The 22,775-nt window shown below is 42.2% G+C and overlaps 1 protein-coding gene across 9 annotated transcripts in view; it reads left to right on the top strand.

Moving 5' to 3' along the window:
- LOC117975245 (transmembrane protein 132B-like) overlaps nt 1-22,775 on the top strand; it is a 62,716-nt gene that overhangs the window by 21,142 nt on the left and 18,799 nt on the right. For 2 of the 9 annotated variants that reach the window (XR_004665501.2, XR_004665502.2), the window contains exons 2-3: nt 15,672-15,815; nt 19,091-20,666. Coding sequence is in view for 1 of the 9 variants with exons in the window: in XM_034934830.2 (XP_034790721.1) it covers nt 15,672-15,815 (144 nt within the window). In the remaining 8 variants the exon portion in view is untranslated. Of the gene's footprint in view, nt 1-15,671; nt 15,816-17,083; nt 17,170-19,090; nt 20,667-22,775 lie in introns of those variants that run through there. The other 7 variants (XR_004665506.2, XM_034934830.2, XR_004665505.2 and 4 more) reach the window with 6 other exon arrangements.

The following is a 22,775-nucleotide window of genomic DNA, read 5'->3' as shown; positions in this document are numbered from 1 at the left end:
TCTAGTTTCTTCTCTGCATCTATCTTTTTCTCAAGAAGATGAAAGCATATTTACTATGGTTACCATTCTTAGCATGCTCCGTTTTTAAAGTATACAGCTGTATTGGTATATTATTGTATAATAAAATACCCTTAAGTTCAGTGGTTTAAAAGAGCAGTCATTTTTTTTTAATGAATCTTTCCTACGGATGATCCAGGTGAGTTCATCCTGGGGACTCAGCTGGGGTGGCTCGTGCCACATGTCTCATGTCCTTCTCCTGGGACAGCAGTTCAGCCTGTGTGTCTCTCTCAGGATGATGACAGAAGCACACGAGGGCCAACAGAAATACATGAGACTCCTACAGGTAAGGTTCAGGACAGCCTGACTGCTTTCAGTGCTTCATTCTTTTATTGCTTTGTTTGTGCATTTTGTGCAATTGTTTATTCAAAATGCCAAGAACCTGAATGACTTGTCGTGAGTATTTCAAGTGATTCTGACATAAGTTGTCACTTGACTTCACAGTAACATCAGCCTGAGGTCCAGTGACAACTTATGTCATAATCACTTGAAATACTTTTTAAAATGCTGGCTTCTGTTCACTCCCACTGCCCCAGATCAGTCTGGGAGGGAAGCCCTGGAGTCCACATTTTAAATGAAATTCCCAGGTGTTTCTGAATTCCACTAAAGTATGAAAACCATCAGTCTAAATCATGGAGTGTTTTTCAGGTATTTACATTACTTAAGTCCAGCTTTAAAAAGATCATTCTTCGATTCATCAAAAATGTAACTTACAAATGGCCTTGGGAAATATGTTTAAATACAACAGATAAATAAGAATTCACAGTGGGAAAATGCATATATTAGCGGAATGTGTAGGTAGCTCCTCTACCTACCTGTCATGGGCCAAAGCAAGTCACTTTGGACATTTTAAGTTTCCAAGCAAATCAACAGGGTTGAGCCAGAAGTCAGAGGGGTGGAAGGTATATCCAGCCCTGAGGAGACCAGGGCTCATTGGTGTATGCTGAGATGGAAGAACTGAGGCCATTTCAGTCTGTTGTAACAATATATTGCAAGCTTTTCTCTCGTGTTACTAATACCTTTCTAAACATGATTTTAATGACATATTATATCTCACCATTCAGCTGAGACATGCATCATTTGGCTAATCCTTCTATTGTTGAGTATTTAGAATATTTCTTTTTTTATATCATTAACAATGCTGCAGTGAATATCATTTTACATATTTTTGTTCATGTCTCCAGTTATTTCCTTAGGGTGATTTATTCATATGAATTACTGGATCACTTTGCATAAGCAATGTTAAGACAGTTGCTAAATATTGACAAAGTTTTCTGGAGCAAGACTGTGTTAATTGACTTTGAAATAGATAGTATAGGAAATGTTCCTTTCACTATACCCTCCCTGACATAGGATATTACTTTATAAAAAATAAGTCTTTACCAGCTCAATAGTTAAACATGGTATTCCATTTTAATGTTCATTAGTTTTAATTCTGAAGATCTGAGTGTGCTTAGCCATGTGTATAAAAATCACCTGCGCGGTAGCTCATGTCTGTAATCCCAGCAGTTTGGGACGCCGAGGCGAGTGGATCACCTGAGGTCGGGAATTCGAGACCAGCCTGACCAACATGCAGAAACCCGGTCTGTACTAAAAATACAAAAAATTAGCCTGGCGTGGTGGCGCATGCCTGTAATCTCAGCTACTAGGGGGGCTGAGGCAGGAGAGTCGCTTGAATCTGGGAGGTGGAGGTTGCGGTGAGCTGACATCATGCCATTGCACTCCAGCCTGGGCAAAAAGAACGAAACTCCATCTGAAAAAAAAAAAAAAAAAAGAATTACCTGGAGCTTCAGTATCCAGTCTGCATAGTTAACAATATTGTTTACTCATTTTTTCATTCATTCAACACCTATCAATGGGGCACCTCATCTATTCTAGGAACTGGGGATATCGAAAAGAAAAAAATTAACAGAAATCCCTGGCTCTGTATAGAAAGAAAGTAGACCCAATCTATAAATATATAGACTGTTAGACAAGTTGCTAAGGAGTAAAATAAAGCAGAGAAACATGAAATAATATTTTGATATGTAAAGATTCATTTTTCAGGGAAGTTGCCCTGAGAAAGTCAACTAAAAATGTAAGGAAATGGTTAAAGAAGTCCTGCCAACACCTGGAGAAAGAGCAGTCCAGTAGACAGTGTGACATGTGCCAAGGTCCTGAGGCAGGAACGTGTCTGGTGTGTTAAAGGAATACCAGGGAGAACAGTGAGACCAAGGGTAGAAGGAGGAGATAAGTCTGAGAGTAGGAGAGACAGGGAGAGGCTGTGTTGAACATTATAGACTCCACTTCTATAAACGCTTTGACTGTGTGTGTGACATGGGTTGAGAAGAAGAGGCTGATAGACATTTTAACAGGATTACTTTGCTGTCAAGCAAAGGCCGACAAGTAATAAGGGCAAAAGCTAGGGATACTAGGGAGTGCACTGCAGTGATTGAGGCAAAGATGACAAGGGCTTGAGTCAGGGAGGAAGCTCTGGAGGTAGAGGTGGTGAGAAGTGTTCAGATTCTTAATTCATGAAGGTAGAGATGAGATTTGTTGATGGATATCATCTTAGGTGTAAAAAAATGAGAAATCAAGATTTTTTTTTCTTTTACAAACATAAAATATAGAGCTGCAATTAATGGAGACTGGAAATTTTACAGGAGAATTGATTCTGGGAGGGTTGGAGGAACATTCATCTTTGGCAGAGGCCAGAAAACTAAAGCCCATGGACCAAGTCTGGTCCACAATGTTTCTGTAAATAAAGTTTTATTGGACTGATACGGTGTGGCTCTGCATTCCCGCTGAAATCTCATCTCAAATTGTAATCCCCACGTGTTGAGGGAGGGAAGTGACTGGATCATGGGGGTGGCTTCCCCCCTGCTGTTCTCACGAGAGTGAGTGAGTTCTCATGAGATCTGATGGTTTTGTAAGTGTTTGACAGTTCCTCCTTCACTCACTCCTCTCCTCTTGCAGCCTTGTGAAAAAGGTGCCTGCTTCCCCTTTGCCCTCTGCCTTGATTGTAAGCTTCCTGAGGCCTCCGCAGTCAGGTAGAACTGTGAGTGGTTTTTTTTTTTTTTTTTTTTTTTTTTTTTTTGAGACGGAGTCTTGCTCTGTCGCCCAGGCTGGAGTGCAGTGGCACGATCTCGGCTCACTGCAAGCTCCACCTCCCGGGTTCACGCCATTCTCTTGCCTCAGCCTCCCTGGTAGCTGGGACTACAGGCGCTCGCCACCACGCCTGGCTAATTTTTTTGTATTTTTAGTAGAGATGGGGTTTCATCGTTGTCTCAATCTCCTGACCTCGTGATCCTCCCGCCTCGGCCTCCCAAAGTGCTGGGATTACAGGCGTGAGCCACTGCGCCCGGCCAGAACTGTGAGTCTATTAAACCTCTTTCCTTTATCATGACTCTGTCTCAGGTAATATTCTTTATAGCAGTGTGAAAACGGACTAATACGTGGACCACAGCCATGTCTCTTTTTTATGTATTGTCTATGGCTGCTTTCAGCTACAACAGAATTTAGTATTTGCAACAGAGATTCTATGGCTTGTCAAGATATTTACTAAATAGAATAGGCACTATTGGTTCCTTTTAAACTCCTGACCTACAGTACTGACAATTATTCAATGAACTGAGTTACTTAAAATTTAAAAATGGGGTCATTTATGAAATTCAAAAGTATCCTATGTGTAAAAATGTGGAAATAATGTTGGATGTTGCATTGTGGAAGCATTTTTTTTTTCAGGAAAAATTTGGATTTTGAAAATCATATTCAAACCTGCGTGTCTATGTAAGACTTTTTAAATGAATGGCCACAGTTCAGTTTGTGACTGTAAAGTCTGTGTCTTCAAATGAGAGAAAAGCTATTTCTGTCAAGAACGACAAATGGTTCCTTTGCTTTTCTATGGGCCTCCAGGTTCCTCTGTGAGAAGTAAACTTCCAATTTTCTCTTCAGTTCCTTGCAGTAATAGAGGCTGTCACTTTGTATTATATATTAATACCAAAGATCATTTAAAACTTCACCTGATAAAATAACCTGTGTAATTTTCTCCTCAGGTAAAAATGAGAAAAAAAATAATGACCACTATATTAGATAATGGCACTGTATTGTCTTTAACTGACTCTAAACTCCTGGTGAAAATGCAGATGAAGAAAGTCACCTGCTTGTGTTTTTCTCCTGGACTAATGCAGAGTATTGGGTCCCTAGAGGCTCACGGGTCACCGTGAATGACTGCACATTTTCTCAGGAGAGATGAAGAGCGGGGTGCCCTATGGTCTGAGCTTTGGGGAGGGCAGGGGTGGAGCTGCCGTAGCCTCGCTCCGTGTCTAATCACGTCATGGGGGCAGCATAGTTTGGAGCTGTGATCTAGACAAGGCACAGTTCTGACCCCAGAGAGTCATTGTATGATGCAATCCCATCCTAGGAAAACCAAAAGTCGGCTTGCAAAAGCCACCTCATCATACTCCCTGGATCCTCCCCATGCCTTCCCTCACCAGAAGGGGCTTCCTCCCTTTGCTCAGCTCACTTTTCCCAGAATGTCACTGTTGTATTTCCCTAAAAGATTTGTGGCATCTGCTTTTTGGATGATGGGTTAACCTCACGATGTGGATGAACGTCTAGCTAGTAGCTACTTTGTGTGATTTTACTTGAAATCCATTTTACAGTTTTAGAATGTAAAATGTCTCAGTAGATAAAGCCACATAGGGATGGCTTGGGGAATTATGAGCACATTCCTCCAGTAGAGGTCAGTGGAGGGGCACAGGGCCATCCAGCCTGTCTGCAGTAGGATCAGGTTCTGTCCCAATTGAGTGGCCGCCCAGCCTAAGCCTGTCTGAACACACTCAGGACTGCTGAGTAAGGTTGTGCAGGTTGTGTACTGCCCATGGACATGTTTAAGGCAATGTAATTCACATCCTAGACATTGTAGATGTATGAATTTAGTAGGAGAGCTGTACAAAAGATGGCAAGAAAGTGTCTTGTTCTACCCAAATTGATATATAAGGACAATTTTGTCAGGGATGGAAAAGGCACTATTTTCTAATTTGCATAAGCTCTTTAGGGACCATCTCTATGTCATTGGGGCACAGGATCTGAAAAGCCAAAGCTTCCGAGTCCCTGAAGAGCCAAAGCTCCCAAGTCCCTAAAGAGTGCAGCTTCTCTGCACTCAATACCCTTTAGGGAATGTACTATTTCCTGCAGTGGCCCAGAACAGTCATTCATTCAACAACATTTAATGAATGTTAAATGAGCATCTAGTAGACGCCAGTCCCAGGGCTGCGCTGCAGGATGGAATGGAGAGCAAAAGGAACAAAGAGTCCCGTCCCTATGATCCAACAGAAGGCTGACACGAAGCAACCAAGAACACACTTGACGATGTGAGTGCAATTCTGGCTACTGTGGTAGTGCAGTCACTACCAGGCCAGTCTCGGGTGTTATGAGAGCAGAGAGTGGGTGTATGGGCAGGTCTGCTGGGGCTCGGGGGAAGCTCTGAACATTGAGAGGAACACTGCATCAGAGGTTGGATAGTTCAGGTCTGGTGGAGTCTTACAAGGAAAGCCGTGAAGGCTGAGGGTGTCCCCAGGTTGAGAAGAATCATCCCAGAAGGTACTACGAGTTCACACAGTGAACAAGCCCAGTGTTAAATAAAACTGAAGCATGTAGAGAGAAAACTTTAATTGTCTTTCAACCTTTATGATTGGTAAAGAACAGACACTCCTTTGGATTGTACTGTGTATTTAATAATTCTAACATTTTCCAGTATCCCTTTTTAACAGACATATAGTAGCCCTTTGACCCAACAGTGGAAGTGAGAAACCCATCACTTTCCTAAAATTAAGGCAATGGCGCTGGTTGCACCCCCACCTCCCTCCACCTCCACCAACACACACAAAGCAGGAAGGAATAACAAGATTTACCACATAACAAAGTTTTCAGAGGAGATCAGGGCAGGCTTACAAGCAGCTGCATAAATGTTTTGGGAACACAGAAACAGATGGCCAGCTTGGGTTATATGCTGGTTAGGATGGGGCTTCCTTGTGTTGCCAGGACATACGTGGTTCAAACTTCATGCCAGCACCACGAGAAGCAGTGCACAGACTTTTTTTGCTTGTGGGTTCTGATGTGGGGCAAGGCAGGGAAAGGAAAGAGTGAGGACTGACAGCTTGATAAAAGATTCAGGCTCTTTTGACATTTGTAGTAGTTTAGTGAAAACAAGGATACTTTGGTGGGCCCACTTAACCACCCAGAAAATGATATCTGCTCTTCTGTGAATATTTGGGCTTTCTAAATCCTGACAGTTCATTAAGGTCTGGAACCAAAGAATATAGGTTGGTCACTGTTGTGGCTTCTCAGGACCAAGAATGGCCCAGAGCCTGGAACTGCCCATTTATGAGGAAGCCACCAGCAGTCCTGGCTTTGAAATTCATTTCCCTAAGCACAGGGAGCAGGGGATAGCTGGATTAGAGAATGATGCCCTCATCAACAGTGTCAGACGATGCACATGAAAGACCCGTGCAGGCCCTCCCCAGTTGTGGACGAGGCCACTCGTTCTGGGTCCTAAATAGCACTGTAGAACAGTGGATGATGGAGCTTACCCAGGGCAGTTTGGAATACACAGTTGCTGGCTGCAAGGCAAGAGGGTCCTGAGAAGCTTGGGACTATCTCTGTGTCATCAGGGCACAGGATGTGAAAAGCCAAAGCTCCCGAGTGCCCCTCTCATGCAAAGGTCCTTAGGAAGCTTGTGGGTTACCTGCCAAGATGGAGCTCCGTTTAGAGAGTACTACTAACTTCTCAAGTACAGGCCAGGGCTGCCTACTGCTGCAGAGACATGGTGGGTGAACAGGAACCATTTAACATAAGTGGGTCCCTATATATTTTACCAGGACTAAGACCTCGTCCTCTGAGGAAGAGGCAAAGTAGTATTATTACTTATAATAACTATTACCACTTGTTGAACATGTACTCGAGGCCAGGAACTGTGTTAAGCAGTTCATTAGTTCATGAATTCAAACTTTCAACCAATCTTTGCTATGCATCTACTACATGCCAGACACTAAGTACTGGGCATACAGTGGTGAACGGGAGGAGGGAGGAAGGGAGCTGGCCCTGGCCGCACAAAGCTGACATTCTAGTGGAGGAAACAGACAATCATGCAGAAAAATCGATGTGATTTAAGTCTGGCAATGAGATGGGGACAGACGTCATGAAAAAAAGATAGGAGGTAAGGGAGTAGAGAGATGGCTGGGTGTGGGTGGGCTGAAGGACTCTAGAGAAAGGATCTGGGAAGACCTGTCAGAGGAAGTGGTGTTGGTGCTGAAACCTGCACAAAAGAGGGACGAGGCATGCCGAGATCTGAGGGTAGAGGGTGCCAGGTAGAGGGAACTGCAAATGTAAAGGCTCAGAAGGACAAGGATAGTGTGTCTGAGTTTACGTAGACTCTGGCATTCCATCCTGACACTACTGTAAGAATATAAGCCCTATTTTCAAGTAATAAAATGGCATCTCACACAAGGTCACCTGGTTAGTGGTAGGCCCAGAATTCTAGGTCAAGAATGATCCTAAAGTTTGTTCCCTTTGCTACAGTGCTGTAGCGCAGGTGCAGTGTTGGGAAACAGTACGTCTTACTTTTTATTAAGAGAAATAATAATAATTCCCCAACAGAAATATTTACCTAGAATAGAGAAGATGCAGGTTCTTGCCCTGGGAAGATTTTGTAATCTTGAACCGGCCAGACGCCCTCCTGGCCTCAGCTTCCTCCTCTGTGTGATGGGGATGCTGGGACCTTCCCTGCTGACCTCACGGGGATGCTGTGACCCTCTTGACATGAAGGTAGTGTGAACGGCGTGGTGGCTGTGGAAGCTGAGTCCTATTACTTTCAGGGTAGGGAGGAGAGTGGCAGGTGTGGTTAGGAGAGGAAATTGCTGGAGTCAGTTATGTAGACTGGGGCTCCCGCTATGCCACGCACAGGAAGGCTGGCTTTGTCTCCGATGGAGACGCACGTCCTGAATGACGGCTCCACATTAAATGAGGCGGTAGCTGAATTCAGCCCGTCCTTGTTCCCGAGTCCACCTGAAAATTAGATGAGACGGGAACCTGTAGGCGGCTCCACGTGTGAGAAAGAACCCAGTGGAAAGGACTGGGAGCCCATGGCTCTAAGTTTGAACCTGGCACTGCCAGCCTCTCTGGGCTCCCGCTTCTTGATGCGAGGAAGTCACTCCCAAGTCAGAGGCCGCTGCCAGCATCAGACCTGGGGCTTGCCGAGGACCTGGGGTCAGGGAGGCTGTGCTTTCCCAGCTACAGGAAGCCCCATCTGATTGGTCCAGCTGTGGTCATGTGCCAGACCATGAACCAATCACTGGGGCCCAAGGAATGCCAGGTGCTGATTGGCTGCTGGCTTGGGTCCCCGAATGCATCTCAGGAGCAGGGGGTGGGGTCAGCTCCAGCTGGAAGTAGTCAGAGCCAGGTCAGGGGTCAAGTTCCCTGGACAGAAGAGAGAGCAGATTTAGGGCCAGTGTTTATCTGACCTTAGGTGTCTGAGCATAGCCAGTGTTCATCTTCCTTGAAATTTTTAATAAGTCACTCTTTCCTCTCTCTGTTTGGGATTCTGACCATTCAAAAATAATTTCCAAAATTTATCAAAACAAATAAATGTTGAAATTACATCAGCTCTGGACATCAGTGAGAAAGAACCCTGAACGTTACCATCTAAATCACTGAGTTCAGTAACTCTCTAACGTTCAGTCATGCTTCTTCTGCCTCCTGATATCGAAAGCAACTCCTTAAATTCAAGTATCAAGTAAGAGGATGGGTTTTTCCCCCTACTGGTAATAGTATTAGCTCAAATCAAAAGTCCACACTGCTCAATGGGTGCCCCCTTGCACAGGAAGTTACCTGACAAGAAATCACTTAGCTGCATTTGGGTTCCTGCTCCCATGTCGGCATAAATATTCTCATTTTCATTCTGTTCCAGAAGCTGGCAGAGTCACCATCCATCCCAACATCATGGATGGCCTGGCACGGTGTTATAAATTGCTGTCTCGGACCATCAATCCCTTTCCACCCTACTTTTTAGCCAATGGCACATCCCGGAGAAGTGCCTTTGACGGCATTGGATTGGAGAGAAGTACTTGTTGGAACAGCAAAGTTAACTCCCTCATTTCCCATGAAAACGGGCTAATATTATTTTCTGGACTAACTTTTCAAAGGCACAAATGAAAGCTGATATGGTTTGGCTGTGTTGCCACCCATATCTCAACTTGAATTCCCACGTGTTGTGGCAGGGACCCAGTGGGAGGCAATTGTCTCATGGCAGCAAGTCTTTCCTGTGCTGTTCTCCTGATAGTGAATAAGTCTCATGAGATCTGATGGTTCTAAAAAGAGGAGTTCCTCTGCACAAGCTCTTTTTGCCTCTTGCCATCCATGTAAAATGTGACTTGCTTCTCCTTGCCTTCTGCCATGATTGTGAGGCCTCCCCAACTGCGTGAACCTGTGAGTCCAATTAAACTTCTTTCTTTTGTAAATTACCCAGTCTCCGATATGTCTTTATCAGCAGCGTGAAATGCACTAATGCAAAAGCTCTGAGTCCTCCTAAGATTTATAGGCTAATAAGTACTATGATTCAGGAAAGGAAATGAGAGTTGTATTAATTTTCATTGCCCTAAAAATCCTCTATGCTCATCCTCTTCATCCCTTCCTTTTTGAAACCCCTGGCAACCACTGATCTCTTTACTGTCTCCATAGTTTTGCCTTTTCCAGAACATCATATATTTGGAACTGTATGTTATGTAGCTTTTCCAGGCTAGCTTCTTTCACTTAGTAATATGCATCGTTTCGTCCATACTTGGAGACATGGCTTCACAGTTCATTTCCTTTTAGTGCTCATTATCATTGTCCGGATATACCAGTTTATTTGTCCCTTCACCTACCAAAGGACACCTTGATTGCTTCCAAGTTTGGGCAATTATGAGTTAAGCTGCCATAAACATCCCTGTAGGTTTTTCTGTGATGTACATTTTCAACTCCTTTGGGTAAATGCCAAGAGGCACAACTGCTGGGTTATATGATAAGAAAATGTTTAGCTTTATAAGAAACCACAAAACTCTCTTCCAAAGTGGCTGTACCATTTTCATTCCCCCTAGCAATAAATGAGAGTTCCTATTGCCCCACATCCTCACCAGTATTTGGTGTTGTCAGTGTTTTGGATTTTTGCTATTCTAATAGGTGTGAAGTGGTATCTAATTGTTGCTTTTGCTTTCATTTCCCTGATGACATGTGATGTGGAAAATCTTTTCATGTGCTTATTTGACATATGTATATCCTCTCTGGTGAGGTGTCTTTTAAGATATTGGGCCCATTTTCTAATTGGGTTGTTTTCTTATCCTTGAGTTTTAATAGTTCTTTGTATAATTTGTGCAATAATATTTTTTCATACAGGCATTTTGCAAATATTCTCTCCCAGTCTGTGGCTTATTATTGTATTCCCGTAACAGTGTCTTTCACGGAACAGATTTTTTAAAAAAATTTAATAAAGTCTATTTTATTAACTTTTTCTTTCTTGGATCATTCCTTTGGTGTTATATATAAAAAGTCATAGGCAAACCCAACATTATGTTGATTTTCTTCTGTGTTACCTTCTAGGAACTTTATACGTTTGGATTTTATATTTAGGTCTGTGATTCATCTTGAGTTAATTTTAAAAAGGGTGTAAAGTCTGTGTCTGGATTCATTTTTTGCATGTGGATGCTCAGTTGTTCGAGCAACTTTTATTGAAAAGACTATCATTTTTAATGGTATTTCCTTTGCTTGTTTGTCATAGTTCAGTTGACTATATTGATGTGTATCCATTTACTGGGTATCTGATCTGTTCTATTGATCTATTTGTCTATTATTTTGCCAATACCACACTATCTTGATTACTGTAGCTTTATATTAACGCTTGAGGTCAAGCATTGTCAGTTCTCCAACTTTATTCTTTTCCTTCAATATTGTGTTAACTATTTTGGGTCTTTTGCCTCTCCATATAAACTTTAGCATCAATTTGTGGATATCCTCAAAATAACTTGCTGGCATTTTCATTGGGATTACATTAAATCTGACATCCTGACAGAAGAACTGACATCCTGACAATACTGAATCTTTCTGTACATGAACATGAAATATCTCTCCATTGATGTAGTTCTTTTTTTTCATCAAAATTTTGCAGTTTTCCTCATAAAGATCTCATACATATCTTGTTAGATTTGTACCCAAGTATTACATTTTTGGGGGTGCTAATGCAAATAGTATTATGTTTTTAATTTCACATTCCACCTGTTCACTGCTGGTTTGTAGGAAACTTACTGAAATTTGTATATTAACCTTATATCCTGCAATGTTATTATAATTGCCTATTAGTTCCAGTATTCTTTTTTGTTCACTTTTGGTTGATTCTTTCAGATTTTCTACATAGATAATTGTGTCATCTGTAAACAAAGTTTAACTTCTTCCTTCCCAATCTGATTTCCTTTATTTCATTTTCTTTTCGTACTGTGCTAGCTAGAAATTCCAGTGTGAAACTGAAAAGCAGTGGTGAGAGTGTGCATCCTTGCCTTGTTCCTGATCTTAGGGGGAAAGCTTCTGGTTTCTCACCATTAAGTATAATGTTAGCTATAGGTTTTATGTATATATTCTTTATTGAGTTGAGGAAGTCCCCCTCTATTCCTAGCATACCAACAGTATTTTTGTGTTTGTATGCAAATTATGAACGAGTGTTGAATTTTTTCATATGCCTTTTCTGCATCTGTTGCTATAAGCATGTGATATTTTTTCTTTTTTAACCTATTGTAATGTATTACATTAATTGATTTTTTAATGTTGAACCAGACAAGCATACCTAGGATTAATTCCCCTTGGCTGTGATGTATAATTCTTTTTATACATTGTGGATTTGGTTAACATTTTGTTGAGGACTTCTGCATCTATGTTTATGAGACAGATTAGTCCCCTGAGTCTGTGGCCAACAGAAAATCTCAGTGGATATGACATTGTAGCAAATCCCTGAGGTGCTCCTCATTTGGGGGGTTGCTCTTCCCAGTGTCCTGTCATTATGAAGAGGAGCCTCAGTAATGGGCCGGAGCTACCTCAGCTTCAGCTGAACAATCACAGAACACACCCATCAATAGGCTTTGACTGCACCTGCATTCCTTTCATGAAGCCAAAGGCTATTCAATTTTTTCAGAGCACCGAGGTCTCTGACTTGTGAGATGTCAAGACCTTTCTCTCCATTTCTTTGTTCTTGTTTGCTTGCTACCTCTGATTTTCCACCTGCCATTTTCAGCCTGGCTGCCTCCCTGTCGCTGCCTGCGTAGCTCTCTGCCTTTCTCCATTTCCTTCTCACTAAGTGTCTCTATCCTTATGCTTTTCCTCAGTTTATTTCCCAGCTGTTCTCTCTCTCTCTTTCTCTCTCTCTCTCTCTCTGATTGTCTATTTCTGAATCATTTAAGCTTATATGGTCTCTTTATACGGATATCTGCTTTCTCTCTCTCACCCCTTCTCCTTCCCTATTGTGGGAAGTCAGGGACCTCGAATGGAGGGACTGGCTGGAGCCGCAGCAGAGGAACATAAATTGTGAAGATTCCATGGACATTTACCACTTCCCAAATAATACTCTTATAATTTCTTACGCCTGTCTTACTTTAATTTCTTAATCCTGTTATCTGCATAAGCTGAAGATGTACGTCACCTCAGGACCACTATAATTGTGTTAACTGCACAAATTGATTGTAAAACATGTGTGTTTGAACAATATGAAATCAGTGCACCTTGAAAAAGAACAGTATAACAGCGATTTTTAGAGAACAAGGGAAGGCAACCATAAGGTCTGACTGCCTGTGGGGTCACGCAAAAAGAGCCATATTTTTCTTCTTGCAGAGAGCCTATAAATGGATGTGCAAGTAGGGAAGATATTGCTAAATTCTTTTCCTAGCAAGGAAAATTAATATTAATACTCTGGGAAAGGAATGCACTCCTGGAGGGAGGTCTATAAACGGCCGCTCTGGGTGTGTCTGTCTTATGCGGTTGAGATAAGGACTGAGATACGCCCTGGTCTCCTGTAGTACCCTCAGCCTTATTAGGATTGGGAAACTCCATCCTGGTAAATTTTTGGTCAGACCGGTTCTCTGCTCTCAAACCCTGTTTTTTGTTAAGATGTTTATCAAGACAATACGTGCACCACTGAACATAGACCCTTATCAGGAGTCTGCCTTTGCCCTTTGTCCTATTTCCTCAGAAGCATGTGATCTTGATCTTTGTTCTGCTTTTTGCCCTCTGAAGCATGTGATCTTTGTGACCTACTCTCTGTTTGTACACCCTCTCCCCTTTTGAAATCCTTAATAAAAACCTGCTGGTTTTGAGGCTCGGATGGGCATCATGGTCCTACCGATATGCAATGTCACCCCCGGTGGCCCAGCTGTAAAATTCCTCTCTTTGTACTCTTTCTCTTCATTTCTCAGCTGGCCGACACTTATGGAAAATAGAAAGAACCTACGTTGAAATATTGGGGGTGGGTTCCCCGATACCTTCCTCCTTCTTCATCTGTTTTTCTGCTTTGGTTTTCCTTCTATCTTGCTCTGCTCTGCCTCTCTCCGTCTCCATCTATCCATCCATCCATTCATCTGTCCATCCATGGGGCCTGACCAAAGGACTGGGAGGCAGCCGGAGCCTACAGCTAAGACTCTCACTGCTCACTGCAGTCACCAAGGCACAAGCCAATTCACAGCAAAACCCCACAAAAGAGTTTATTCATGTTTAAATAAGGCATTAACGTGGACTTGAGTTTCAATAGTTCTATGCTTTTCCTCTGGAGTATTTCTCTCAATGTGGCCATCTAATCAGGTTTAGGTTTTAAATTTATTGAACAGCTGTCATTTGCTTGCTGGTTCTGTGGCAACTTGAAGCTTTATTAAATTTTAATTTAGCCATATAAGTAGACTTACTTAAGGTAACAAAATAACAGTTGTAGTTAAGCAGAGCTTTGCTGAAGTGGTCATTGTAAAGCACAAAGAAGGAGTTAGAGAAAATGCTTTTATAATTGTGATTTACTGTCAGGGCTTGGACATGTAAATCAACAGGGTAACCAGAATCAGGAGAAGCAAAGGGCACAAGAATGCAGAGAACACAGGCCAAAATGTAATCTCTTATGTTCATCCCCCAACCCCCAACACACATACACACAATCTTCACTGAAACAGAGGGCAGGCTGATTTCAAAACCAGGCGTTCTCATTCCCAGAGCCCATACATGTGCTCTGTCTACTGCTCTGCTTTTCACACACCAGATATCATCCTGGGTTTTCAGCACAGAGATGTCTCATGCCCTTGTGGAGTGTAGAGTCTATTGTGTCTAAATGGTAAATATCATAAACATAAAAGTTATTATATAATTATAATTTTGGTAACAACCATGCAGGGAAATACCTTGAAACCTAGTAATAGGAGTGTCTTAACTCACACCAAGAGCAGACAGACACGTCCTTTTCCTGAGCAGTGGACATACATGCAGAGATCTGAAGGATGAAAGCACAGCCAGGTGTGTTTAGGTGGAGGGCTCTGCATTTGAAAGCTCAGAAGACAGAATTTAGATTGTGCTGTTGGAAGAACTAAGAAGACTGCAGTGACGGACAGAGAGAAGGGAGCAAGACAGAGCTAGAGAGGGGGGCTGAGGATGCATCACTCCATGTCAGCAGGTTTGGATTTTACCTTATGAGAAGCTGAATGCTTTTAACTTGTTTTCAGCTAAAATAAATAATCTGAATTATATATATATGTATATATGTGTGTGTATATATATGTATGTATGTATGTATGTATGTATGTATGTATATATGTAAATATTTAAAAGAACATCTTGGTTGTAAGGAGACACAGAGAAATCAGTTGTCCACGTGAGAGATTATGGCTTAATGTGGGAGTTGGTAGAGTGGATGAAGGATGTAGACAGATTTGAGATAAATTATCATGATAAAAACTACAGAACCTCGAAGAGATCATCAGAGGAAGAAATAAACTAACCACTTTGTGAGTAGAAGTACCTGGGTTTGGAGGGAGATCTCTGGGGGTTCTGGAGGTGTCAAGGAGATGGGGTGTGGCAGTCAGCTTGGGTGTGCAGAGATTTGTAATGTTCGACTAGTGCTCTTTTGTTGTTTCTGCTGTTGTCTTTCCTAATTTAAAAACACAATGAAGTCTATGTTCACTATGTTAATAAGTCCAGAAAATAGGTAGTCACTTCCCAAATGATCCTTGAGCCAAGATTTGAAAATACTGAAAGGAACTCGTATGCTATGTGTGAGTCTGTGAGACAGAGGGTGGCGGGGGGTGGAGTAAGGGAGAAGAGGTCAGGGAGAGGGAGAATGACCCTGCACCTGGGTACTGAGAAGACATTCCAACCAACCATCAGGTTTGATATCTCAGTCTGGGATGGAATGCCATCCAATTGTTTGGAACCTTCCATTTTGTGTGTGCTTCGTGGCTTCATCCCTCTGGACAACTGTCTAAATTACAGAATGAGAATGAAGGCAGTAGGGAGCTTGGTGGACACCCCTCTCCCTCTTGCCCCAGTGATGTGCGCATTTGCTGATCTCAGCCCTCTCCTCTCCTGTTTAGGACACTGAGGTTTTGAACACTGCCATTCTCACTGGAAAGCCTGTTTCAGTTCCTGTCAAAGTCGTGAGGGTACAGGAGGATGGTTCTGTGGTCTATGTGTCTGAGTCTGTGGAATGCAAGTCTGCCGATGCAGATGTCATTAAGGTAAGGGGAGATTTATCTACAGAAGTCCTAAGTGTTCAGAGCTTTTTGTCGTTCCTTCTTTTGTCTCCAAGGTGTGGTTCTGACTGAGCATCCCATGCTCTAAAGGGCTGGAAACCAGAATGACCTCATGAAGGAGGAAACAGCTGACCGCAGAGACTCCCTGGAATCAGCAGGCGGCTGCAGCAGGCGATGCTGCTTCCCTCTCCCTTGAAAGGGGAATCCCTGACCTTTAATCTCCAGCAAAAAGAATTCCCTCCCTCCCTTCTATGTTCCTTCCTTCCCTCACTCCCTATATGCATGAAACTCAATGACTATTTAAAAACATTCATCCATGTGACAACTAACCTAATATAATATTATCCACTGGTTAATCCTTATATTAGGTTAATCAAAATTGAGGAAATTGAGCCATGGTACATTTCTGCTGTTTTTTTTTAATTATTATTCCAATTAGCTGGATTTATGGTCCTAAATTCAGCCAGAAATCAGCCCATTTTTGTTTTCTTGTTCTTTGCAGGTGTCTGAACAACCCAATTTAGTGTTCCCACCTATTTTCTTTTTTTTCTAACAAAGACCTCATGGAGAAAGGATTTAAAATTTTAGAATCATCTTTTCTCCTTTAAGTTGCTAAGAGAACCTCCAGGTTCAATCTATTCATTCATTTTAGATAAATACAATAATGCTAAGCTAAGTCCTTCATGCCATTCCACTGGCTCCTGTTTAGAGGTTCAGTGAAACTTGGTTTCAGTCTTAAGAACTTCATGGTAGGCAGAAAAGCCTTTAGGGTATTCTCCCATGGTAGAGCAGATCAGAGAGCAGTTAATTTGTTCATGTTTTAGATCACAGCTTGGTGAAGGCTTCCAGGGAGGCTGTGCCTTAAGCCAGATATGGTTTCCATAAAGAAACAATGCTGTTTCTGTGAAGTATAATTTTTAAAATAATAATGATAATAATCCTGAGGAAACAGAAATTTTATACAGTCTGTTTCCTGGGCTTGGGAAGTTAATTTTTCCTGAGATAGAAGGTGAAATAGCTTAACAACTTTATGCAGCCCTGTGCTGAGGCTCCTGGCAGTTCTGGGGCTCCTGGCAGGTTTAATTAAACAAATCAAGGGCCTTAAATATTTGGAGTTTAAAACGGTCTGAGCCAAGTCACAGGCAATCATCTGCTCAGGAACAAAATAAAATTGATGACTCATTATTTAGCGTTGCCATAGCATTCATTATTACCAAAGGAGCCAAGAATTGTGGTGTTTAGAGAAAGACTGTATCTGCAGGCTGATGCTACTATGGACCAAACAAATGACTTGCCTCTGCAGGTCCTCTACAGAGAGCCTGGTGTGGAGCCCCACAAGGTAGAGACCTCAATCTCTTGCCCTCGAGATTCCACCCTAAGAGAGGCAAATCCAAGCTCTTGGAGAGTTGGATTCCATTATGCACTGTACTTAATTGTCTCCACTCTACAGAAACATACTGAATACCCTCTCCCCAACCTGACAGATATGTCACTTTGGAAAATGGGAGTTATGTGCTGCATGGTCACTGTTGTAGCTACCTGAATATGGGAATTTCTTGGCAGAAAACTGAAGCTTGATCTCCAGGAGAACATACTGAGTTTGCAAATCACCAAACATGGAGGCTGCTTCATCACCATTCTAGGTCCAGGTTCTGTTCAACTCCTGGCCTGTATAAATTGAGGGGACTTAATAAATCAGATGTATTGTAGTTTTCCAAGGTGTACTGCCCATATTAATGATGCATGTTGCCAGGACTCCTCGAGGAATGGACTCATCCTCAAAGATGTGCTTTCCTTAGCGTTGACTTTGTGATATGCCAGGTCATTGAGGACAGTGTGAACCCTCAGTAGCACCTTTTGGAGCACTCCCCAGTCTGTGGAATTTTCACTCATGTCAGTTCAGGAAATGCCGAGCAATCCCCAAGGAGGATACTCCACAGATAGCAAGGATCTTATGGAGCTTCTGCAAGAAAAGTGTGGACTGAGGAAATTCTGTGGATTGGGATATAGGGAAGGGAGAAAATGTGAATTTGGAAAAATGAAAACTGTGGTGATATGAAGAGAATATCAGCATTTGTGAACTCAAAAGTATCTGAGACAGATCTCAATCAATTTAGAAAGTTTATTTTGCCAAAGTTAGGGATGCGCCCAGTGCCTAAGGTTGGCGAGGTACGGCTTGCTTTTATGCTTTTTAGGGACGCATAATACATCAATCAATACCTAGAAGATGTACATTGGTTAGATCTGGAAAGGCAGGGCAACGGCAACTCGAAGTCAAGGGAGGGGGGCCAAGTTATAGGTAGATTTAAAATGTTCTAATTGGCAATTGTTTGAAAGAGTAGAGACAGGGTTTCACAGGCTGGTCTCACATTGCCCAGGCTGGTCTCTTGGCCAGGCTGGTCTCGAACTCCTGATCTCATGATCTGCCCGCCTCGGCCTCCCAAAGTGCTGGGATTACAGGCGTGAACCACCACGCCCAGCCATGTTCATCCATCTGGTCCCACCCTGCCCTCCCTCGCCTGCCCTGGCCATCCTAAAGACCTAAAACCATAAAAACCCTAGAAGAAAACCTAGGCAATACCATTCAGGACATAGGCATGGGCAAAGACTTCATATCTAAAACACCAAAAGCAATGGCAACCTGAAATCAACAGAAAGGAATGTCTGGTTACTATGATAAGGAATAGAGGAGTGAAAGATTTGTCATGAAGATGAAGCCTGCAGGTAGCAAGCTTCGGAAATAATAGATTATAAATGTTTCTTATCAGACTTAAGGTTTGTGTTGATGTTAATGCTGGTCAGCTTTTCCTGAATTCCAAAAGGGAGGAGGGTATCACAAGGCATGTCTGACCTGCTTCCCTATGGCCTGAACCAACTTTGGGATGCCCTTGGCTGAGGAGAGGGGTCCATTCAGATGATTTCAGGGCCTTAGGATTTTATTTTTGGCTTGCACTTTTTTTTTTTTTTTTTTTTTTTGAGACGGAGTCTTGCTCTGTTGCCAAGCTGGAGTGCAGTGGTGCGATCTGGGCTCACTACAACCTCTGCCTCCTGGGTTCAAGTGTTTCTCCTGCCTCAGCCTCCTGAGTAGCTGGGACCACGGCCACATGCCACCACGTGTATTTTTAATAGAGACGGGGTTTCACCATGTTGGCCATATTCTTTCTGAAGCTTGCTACCTGCAGGCTTCATCTGTATGATAAATCTTTGGACTCTCTACTCCTTATCATAGTAACCCAGACATTCCTTTCTGTTGATTTCAGGTCTTCAGCATTAACATCTCCATCTCTTGAACTAGTGATCTGCCCACCTCGGACTCCCAAAGTGCTGGGATTATAGGTGTGAGCCACCGCGCTGGGCCTTGGCTTGCAGTTTTGATCTCAGGATTGGTATGACTTTGAAGAAGACAGAGGACACAATTGTTAAAGAGTCCAGAATCTGGGAGAATAAAATAATTTTCAGAGACTGGAACCTCAACCTAGTCTGGCAGGTGGAAGAAGGATAAAAAGTTCTACTGTTAGTTTAAGAAAGTTTTCATTAATTTCAAAATATGCAGCATAACAGCAACATCTGTGTGAAAAAATCTTGGCATCTTTATAAATAGTAAGAGCCAATGAATCAAATGAAGAGGTCGCCATGAGGCTGATGTGATCTTCGTCAGCATTAATCAGAGCATGGTCCCAGCACAGGCAACACTGCTGTACTTCATGCCAAATCTGGTCCAGAAGGGTTGTGTGTGTGTGTTTGACTTTTTAAAATTTGAATCCATTTCCAGCATGCAAACATTGTTAATTTCACGTCTGGATTCCGAGCTCCTCTTGAAACACCATGTGGTCAGGTTGTCCTGCGCCCATACTCCTGCCGGTCATCATCATCTGGAGTGGACCAGTTGTCTACAGAGGCTCTCCACTCCCCACCACTCCAACTCACTGTAATCTCCACCACTCCCTCTCGCCTTCCACACTGAGGGTGAGGGGCACTTGTCATTTCTTGTCACATTTGTGCTACTGGCTTTCTGACAGCAGATTTCAGAGTGATGTGAGATATTTCTTTTACACTGGTCTCCATCAAAAATGAGCAACAGATGATAGCCCTCACTCTGTCACTCCAACAGAGAATTCTTTCTAGGTCATAAGCAGAACAATGGGAAGTCAGATTGTGTTCTGCTGAAGAGTGTCCATGGGCTGAAGGCTTTTGAAATCAAATCACAGTAGAATTGCCTGAAGGAAGTGAGAGTGTATAGCCTGATGCCGAGAAGGAAAAAGCCTGGGGGTAACATACAGAGTGAGAACTGACAGCTCTTTTTAAGTCTTTCAAGGGCCATCATGTGGAAGATGGAGTAGGTTTGTGCTTTTTATATTTCAACAGGGGAAGATAAAAAGGAACCATTTTTAGCTTACTTTAAGGAAAAAGAATGCAGAGCCACTGAATTCTTTGGTTAAGCTTTCAGACAGATAATGTTGGTCCGAATCCTGGTTCTATCTTCTATGTATTTGATCTTGGGAAAAATTACTTAAATTTCCCCAAGCCCAGTTTCCTCATTTGTAAAATGGGAATGACAATGCTGAGGCGCAGAGCTACCCTTTCTAGAGATCTGTTCTAATGACAGTCCATGAAGCAGAACTGACACTCATCCAAGAAATCCTTGAAAATGTTTTGGAGAACATCTAGGCTTTTAGAGGTTCCCAGGCCAATTGGTTTTTGTCTTTGCTTTAATTTCTTCTTGTATTTGACCCATGTGCAAATTTTGTGGGGCAGTATATGGTCCTCACCATACACTGGTTTTACAGGCAGTATTGAATGGAGTCATAGATAAGAAAGATTTGGAAGACAATGAAGGTAAGTTAAATTTTTCCCTCTCTATTTTATTCTTCTCTCTTTCATGTCTTCTGATAATGAACTGTTGTCAGGTGGAAATCTACAGAGAGGCTGAGCACTGATAAATAAATTATAATTAACTAGTTTAAATGTCGTATGATGCAATACCAGTGAAATTTGGGGGAGAATGAAATGATGTTTGTAAAAGGGTCACACAGTGCTTGACCTCCACTACATCAGTAAATACTACATATACATCTATGTTACATCCATATTAGTATCTTCACCTCTATCTTCTAACCTCTACTGGACTGTAGGACCCACGGAGTCTGGGCTATGTCCCTTTACTAATCACGTGTCCTCTGTGCTTGCACAGTGCCTGATATATATATGGTGCTCAATCAGTATTTTGAACATAGGAATGAATGAATCCAGAGGTGAAATAAACCCTAAGAGTGGCTGTCCAATCTTTGTTGGACTATCCCGAGTGGACTTAACATCACTGAAAATCTTCAAAAAGAGGCAGAAGGGCTTATGTGTCAAACAGATTTGGCAATGGGTGGAGACTTGGACCTGAGTTCTAAGATCCTGTGAACCAAGTCTTCCCTTGATCTTACTGAGTGATTTTAATCTAGATATACTGATTGAACATATATAATGTATAGGAAAGTGTATAAAATGTTGTGCGAGTCACAAAGATGGAATGGATATGGTTTCTGCCGTTGGGAGCTTACACTCTAATGAATATTGATAGCTAACACTGATTGAACAGTGAATATTGATAGCTAACACTTATTATGTGCCAGCTGCTACAAGTGTTGATCCATTTAATTCTCATAACAGTCCTTTGAGGTAGAAAATACCACCTTTCACAGTCCATAGATAAGGAGATGTAGATGGAGGTGTAGATGGTTTAATTAAAGTCATCTAAGGCCACTCAGCTAGTGAGTGTAGCAACCATATATTCAATCTGAAAAGACTGGCTCCAGAGCCTGTAATCTTAACCATGGAGAATTATTGAGCTGTTATTCCTTGTAGTTGTGCAGGACATGCTTAGGGGAGGTCCTTATGAGCTAGTATCAAAATGCCATCCCTATGGTCCCCATCAGAGGAATCAGTTGGTAGTGGACTTGTTCCAAAGTATTTGTAAAATACTTTGTTAAAAAAATAGCAGGAAGACATGTTTTCCTAGCTTTCTCAAGTTTCTTTGTACATCTTCACAGGGAGGACAGAAAATGTGGTTTTTAGAGTAAGATTCTCTTGTAATCTTTGAGGATCTATCTTTCTAATATGTTGGCTCATGTTTTTATTGGATTAGTAATTGTATTTTTGTCAATGAATGATGGTTCCCAGAACCCCAGAAGTCCATCATGCATCATCAACAGGAGATGAGCATCTTTATTCTTGGAAAGAAAAAAAAAAACATAGAATCATGCTGATCTCAAAGATGGTGCCCTCCTTTTTACCCTGCAGTAATTCAGTTTCTCAGCTTCCAGCGTCAGCTGGACTAGCAATGAGGAGATTCTAGAGGGCTAGTAAAAGGACATTAGTGTGCAAAAGCCTTCCTATCCCCAGGGAAACATCTTGTTTTCAAACTTAGCCTTCCAGTGGTTAAGGCAGAATATCTTCTGATGGATGAGCTCTCAAGGAAATCTAAGGTTCTCCTGCTGCTTGTTTGGCAGTGTGTGGAAAGCTGGTTACTAAATAGAACCCAATGTCACCTCTGGTGAAGATCAGCAGTTTTGATAGAGCAGCTGCATTTCTGGAGCTAATTTTCAGCAGCTACAAAAGGGCTCTGTGATGAGGTTTCCTCAAGTTTTTAAATTTTCAGATTAAAATATGGAAGGAAATATATTTTCTTTGAATTAGTCCTTTAGAGAGGCACATTTGAACTGCAGTCATTGAGCTAAAGGAATCATTATTCAGGTGGAACAGAGTAGGACAGGTGTGATAGGTAGTGAGATCTGGCAGGGATAACCTGAATTCCCTCACTAGCTATTTGTGGGCATTCTGTTTGCCTGTTTGCAAATAACAGAAATCCAAATATAACTTGCTTGAGCCACTGAAGAAAAGTCTAGTGGGCAAGTAACTAGAAGAGGTAATAATGACTTTAAGTTGGATCCAAAGGCT

This window comes from Pan paniscus, chromosome 10 (genome assembly GCF_029289425.2).
Source record: "Pan paniscus chromosome 10, NHGRI_mPanPan1-v2.0_pri, whole genome shotgun sequence".
NCBI classification, from domain to species: domain Eukaryota; kingdom Metazoa; phylum Chordata; class Mammalia; order Primates; family Hominidae; genus Pan; species Pan paniscus.
The sequence above is the reverse complement of the archived record's forward strand: the minus strand, read 5'-3'. Positions and strand labels throughout refer to the sequence as shown.